The sequence below is a fragment of the Gavialis gangeticus genome, unplaced genomic scaffold (assembly GCF_001723915.1).
Source record: "Gavialis gangeticus isolate Ggan-Ray unplaced genomic scaffold, GavGan_comp1, whole genome shotgun sequence".
NCBI classification, from domain to species: Eukaryota; Metazoa; Chordata; order Crocodylia; family Gavialidae; genus Gavialis; species Gavialis gangeticus.
The window spans coordinates 8,406,912-8,412,706 of record NW_017729023.1 but is presented as its reverse complement, the minus strand read 5'-3'; the positions used below and the strand labels follow the sequence as shown (position 1 = coordinate 8,412,706).

At 38.0% G+C, this 5,795-nt stretch overlaps 1 protein-coding gene across 1 annotated transcript in view; it reads right to left on the bottom strand.

Moving 5' to 3' along the window:
* The window catches only part of CNOT6L (CCR4-NOT transcription complex subunit 6 like), a 33,548-nt gene extending 30,644 nt beyond the window's left edge, over nucleotides 1–2,904 (bottom strand). Inside the window, exons 1-3 of the mRNA XM_019516792.1 lie at nucleotides 2,751–2,904; nucleotides 1,408–1,594; nucleotides 202–287 (exon numbers count right to left, since the gene is read on the bottom strand). Of these exons, the coding sequence (XP_019372337.1) occupies nucleotides 202–287; nucleotides 1,408–1,594; nucleotides 2,751–2,862 (385 nt within the window). The 5' untranslated portion in view covers nucleotides 2,863–2,904. The remainder of the gene's footprint in view (nucleotides 1–201; nucleotides 288–1,407; nucleotides 1,595–2,750) is intronic.
* Between the last annotated feature and the right edge of the window lie 2,891 nt (nucleotides 2,905–5,795).

The following is a 5,795-nucleotide window of genomic DNA, read 5'->3' as shown; positions in this document are numbered from 1 at the left end:
ATCAAGACTGGTTTGACAAAAGACACTGAAATTCAAGGTCTCATCAACAGGAAATGGAAAGCTTTCCATTCCTGGCAGAATGACATCAACTTTGCCGTAAAGAAAAATGAATGCCAACAACCAAAATCAGAGGTGCAGAGAACACAAGAACTGAAGAATGAGTGGTGGATTCAGAAAAAAAAAAAAATACATGTCTCTTACCTTTCAAACCTAGGGTTTGTAGCTGGAAGAGCCGTCCAAGTTCATAAGGCAAAACCCGTAACAGATTGTTATTTAAAAGCAATTCCCTACATAAAAGACAAGAGAGCAGTTATTAACATCATCTTAGCACACAACGCCAGAACAATTATTCTTATGCATCCTTATAACCTTTTCTAGTTCTTTGTAAGTAACAGTATCACAACTCTTACATTTTATAGTTCTTTATCATTGAATTTAAAAGTAAATATCAGAAGAGAAAGAGACACCATGTAGTCTGAAAAGCTCATTTTTGGGACCACATCAAAGCAAGAAACTATATTAGCACACTAGTCCTTAACAATAAATGGGCAGTCAAATAGAATAAGGAGAGAAAAGGGTTGGGGGGTTTTTGTTTAAGAACATAGCATACATTTTGCTTGAAAAAGGAGAGGTATTGTGATAGAGAGAGCCATAAGTCCAATTTCACCATGATCCTTCACTGAGCAAAAAGACGGTAAGCTAGTCTATCCTTAAATGCAAAGTCAAATTGGGTACAGCTGCTATAGGCAGATTCAATTCAGGTTTTATATTTTGCTTATTAAGATTTGGAAAATATATGAAAATGCAAAAGCAATATATAGAGCATTCAGTTTAAAGTAACTACCTGTAAAATTATAATTTTGGAGGGTTAGGCTGCATCCACACAAGCGTGGACGTTTGGTTCCCTACGGAAAACTAGCAGTGGCGTACCTTGTGTTCCCTGGGGCACACCTGTGCCATGCACCCTCTGGCATGCAACAGGTTACCACAGGTGGGTTAGGGTTAGTGTTAAGGTTAGGCTGACCCCAGCAGCTATTAGTTGTAAGATGGCTAAGAGTCAGCATTGAAAAATGTTAAGAATTGACAGTAAGAAGGATTCTGGCTCAGCATAATCAGCAAATAGCCTGGACAAAACAGCAGCCAGCCATATCAAAAATATGGAATAAACAGTTTAAGTCGAAAAATCCATGGGCACCATCATGGGCCAGACAGCTTCATGGATTGTTGCATCTTTGACACCCATGCCTTAAAATAATGTTTGCCTTGTCCAGCTAACATTAATATAAGCACTGAATTTTTCAGGCTAGATTGTTCTGAAAAATTTGAGGAGGGAAAGTCAGTGTTCCTTTGGTCCCCAATCTCTAGTAGAGAGGTGCTTGGGATATTATCCCAAATAATTCTTCTCACCTGAGAGATACCATGTTTCCTAGTTCTGCTGGTAAACTTCTAAGTTTGTTGGATGACAAATCCAGGTAAACCAGATTATGGAGTTTGGCAATATCAGGTGGAATGCGAGTAAGATTATTGTCATTGAGGTGAAGAGCAGTCAAGTGCGTCAGTGACCAAAGTGATGTACTTAAACTCCGCACTCTACCTAAAAGAGGAAACAAAGAAACAAGTCTTCAGACAGCTTTATACTCTCAAGCAGAGATGGTGGGCACAAATAAGGGTTACATTTTCAAGGTGCTGTGTTTGAATTCAGATACACAAATCCTACACTTGGCCACAGAATGCGCAACTATTTGATTCCTTACCCTAAACCATGTGGAAATACTCCTCAAGACAGAAGAATTAACTTTGAATTGTTTGTTTTTGTTTTTTTACTAACCTGTTTTAAATAACCATCTGGTGCTAGTTTAAGCAGGAAGGTGAAATGGAAAGAAAAGAAAGAATTTAAATTTAGAAACAAATCTGCTGGCAAGATAGTCATCAGGGCTGTGTGACGCTTTGGTCCCGATTCAATTCAGTGGAGATTTGGCCCAATTTGGTGGTCAAATCTCTAAATCTGAATTAAAATCAGGAGGACTCTTTAATCTGTTCCAGGCCCACCGGAAGAACTTCCGGTCTACTTCTGAGTCCGCTGGGGGGGCCCCCTTGCACCCCTCCCAGCTTGGCAACTGGTGCCTCCTGGATCGGGGGGGGGCACCTGGGGTCCCCCTGCAGCCCATTGCTGAGGTGGGGGAGCTGAGGGGGGCTCCCTGCACACTTGGCAGCAGACCTGGAAGTAGATCAGAAGCAATTCCAGTCCACTTCCAGGTTTGCCGTCGAGCACATGGGGGGGCCGGGGCAGAGTGTTCCTGTGGGATGCTCCATCCACCGCACCATCACAGCATTCATGAGCTGCACCTGGTACCTCAAGGTATGTAGAAGAAAGATTTAAAGCTGTATCTATAGCCGAACCACTGATTCTCTGAATCAGCATCGAATCTTCGATTTGGCCAAATCTGAATCGGGGACAGTGATCCGAATCAACTAATCAAATCACTGTCCCCGATTTGACCCGAATCCGAATCCAATATAACCCGTTTCGCAAGCCCCAATAGTCATTTAATAGTTTACAGAAATTCAGAATGTAACATTATTTTGAAAAAAAATGAACTAAAAATTCTAGCCACCCCCATCTATATAAAGAACCAACATCTTAATTCCAGGTTTTCAAGCAAGTAAAAGTTCAAGTAAACATTGCACTATGATAGTTGTATTCTAAATAATCTGGCATTTAGCCAAACCAAGATTTGAAAAAGACTTACCCGAGATTTCTAATTCTGCCCAGTGAGACTTCTTCCCATTGGCTAACTCCTCTGCTGACATGATGGTATAAATTCTGCGAGGATCTGGAGGATCATATTTTTCCTTTGGCATCCCTGTTAGTCTGAAAGAATGCCAGAATTAGTACCACACAGAGTTGAAACAACAAAACATTTCTTTGCGTCTAGCCACCCAACAGAATATTCTTCACAGCCTCATACTAGAAAAAGCATGTACTTAATTTTGTTTTCTGAAAATAGTTCCATGTTAGTCAGTGGATGGATTTAAGCATGTTCTTACATATCTTTGTGGAATCATATTGGCAAGGGGATTTTCCATGACGTTTGGTTTCTGTGGAAGGCAGGATAGGATTAAACTATCCTGTTCAAGCAGCAGAATTCCTAAACTTTTCTGGTATTTTCCTCTCCATACCCTATATTTAATGACCCATGACACTGCACTGTTGGCTGCTTCAGGAAACAGTCAAAATGATTAAAAAGGCACCAAGTCTCAGCTAGACACCACAGAATGGCTCCCTATTATTTACAAAGACCAAAACTACAAAGAAAAATCTTAGATTACCATACATTATTTATGACAATTATATTTCTGGGTTAAACAAGTCCCTTTTTCACACTTCCACACAGATGGAAATTTTCAAGACTTGTGGCTCTGAACCTTTACTCCCATCTCTCATCTATACATGCTTTAGCTCTTCCTCCATCATACCTGCCCATGCTTACAAATCACAAGTAGTAGAAGGCACTTGGTTGAAGTGCAAAATTCTGGAACAAGGTGGAGGTATAAATACTGCTAACAAAATTTATAATTACAGGGTTACTGGCAGCCCAATAATTTGATTTGCTGATTATCCCACGCACTTTAGTCTTAAAATTGATGTTGTATACATACAGGGGCAAATTATTTCATTTCTGGCAAAGTGCTGGCACAGGAAAGCACTAAAACCTTACTCTAAAAAATTCAGCCGTATTTCAGGGATTACATGGTCAAAAGCATTTAATATATGCCTTTCAAGCAACTGTGTTGAGCAACAGGAGATGTATTGTTCAGTAAAACTATTATAAATCTGTGGACAAGACTTTTTAAAAAAAATACAACCTTGATTTTCTGCATGTGAGCAGAGTGGTTCACCAAATGCAAGTTTTCCACATTAACAACCCTCTATAATGGAAGCAGTTTCTATACTGTAGTGTTAAAAATTATTTCTACTTGTCAGGTCAGCAAACCAAAGCTATGAAGAATTTGGAGAAAGCTAGTTCAAACTGTTTTGATTGGATCTGCTGAAATAAATGTTGTGCAGCAGATCATCAGCTGATTGGTCATGCACAATTTAGAAATCCTGAAGTTTAAGACCATCTGTTTAATAAAAAGACAAAACTATAAAACTTCGCCATTTTAAACATGAAGGACCTGAGTTACCAAAGCTTTCCTTTGAATGACATGTTTCATTTACCAGATGAGGTGGGAGAAGAAAGCCTTGTGAATTCACAACGAAATTCCAATTTATGGTGAATTTGGAGAAATATTGCCCTTTCATTCAAAGGATATGACAGTATATAAACTGAAATTATAATTATAGTGAGCTTCCACTTACAGGTGGAATCATCTGGTAATAAAAGCAAAGTGCCAAAGGATTCTGCACACTTTCTGCTCTGCTGCAGCGCTTCACCTCGTAGGGTTAAATGAAACATTAAGAAAACAGTAGTGCAAAAGCGATGTTGTACCCATGATGGTCCCGAAATTATAAAAATGCAAGGATTTCTTAAGGTGCTAATCTTTTATTGGTTATATTTTATTTTTATATTATATATTATTTATAATTTATAATTTATTTTATTATAATAATATATTATTATATGTTATTGGTTATATAAGTATGTAGTTATACAAGTATGTAGTTGGGTAAGTAAAACAAGCTTTTGAATGTAAGACATTCTTCCTCAGGTTAACACACAACATAAAATCACCAATAAATTAGATCCTTGTTTGAGAATCTGAATAGTCGAACCTGCAGTCACTAGCAAAATCCACATTACAGATTTCACTAAATTTGATCCATCTCCAGTGCTCCTCTCATTGCTTATGTTTAAAAACTTGACCTTACCAATAATTCTTGTACCAAAGTGTGCTGCCCAGCTCCTATGAAGAGATACCTCCTAATCCTTTCTGGGAGTCTGAAAAAAAGTTTTATTTCCACTTTATTGACCAGATTCCTTGCTTTCAGACATGCATCAGGCTAACCTACATTCCAGTGAGTCTGAACATAACTCCTTCTGGATTTCAGTAGCATCCCTCCAGCCAGCAAGATTCAGCAAAGCAATGAGTCACTGCTTACACAAAGGGTCCAAATCCCTAGCACATGGAGAACTCACAGCCTCTGTCAACTTCAGCTGCAAGACTCAAATTCTATTCCCTGCACAGAGAAGGATACCGCAATACAACCAACCCTAAAATTAGCATCTCTAATTAAAATATTATGTAGTTTCTGTAAGATATAGGGTAAGATATAGGATATAGTTATGTAGCTTCTGCAAGATATAGGATCTTACAGTTTCTGTAAGATATAGGATAAAGGTTTAGGTCAAGATCCACATCCCATTGTGACACATTGTATAAACAGTAAAAACCCCTCTAAAACACATAGGTTGAAACAACAACTAGTAAGTGCATATCATTTGATATTATTGGAAACAGATTCCTTAACTAAGATTTATTTTATATGCTTTGTTGCTGTTGTTGAATTATCCCTATCTCTGAAGATTTTTAAAACGGCAACAGCAGAGCCATTTGGGTGGTGCAAGTGAGATGAGTTATCAGGAAATAAACAGGGACTGTGGTCCACAGGAGCTATTTTGGATCCTTAACTAAGTTTTCAGTTATTTTCAATGCATAGCTTTTTAAGCACAAATTTAAAAAAAAAAGAAAAGAAATTAAAATCACAATATTGTTTAGGGATATTTACTGAATAATTTAGTGTTTCAGTTGAGCCCAGCAAGGAATTATCTTAAAATCATATTAACATCCGT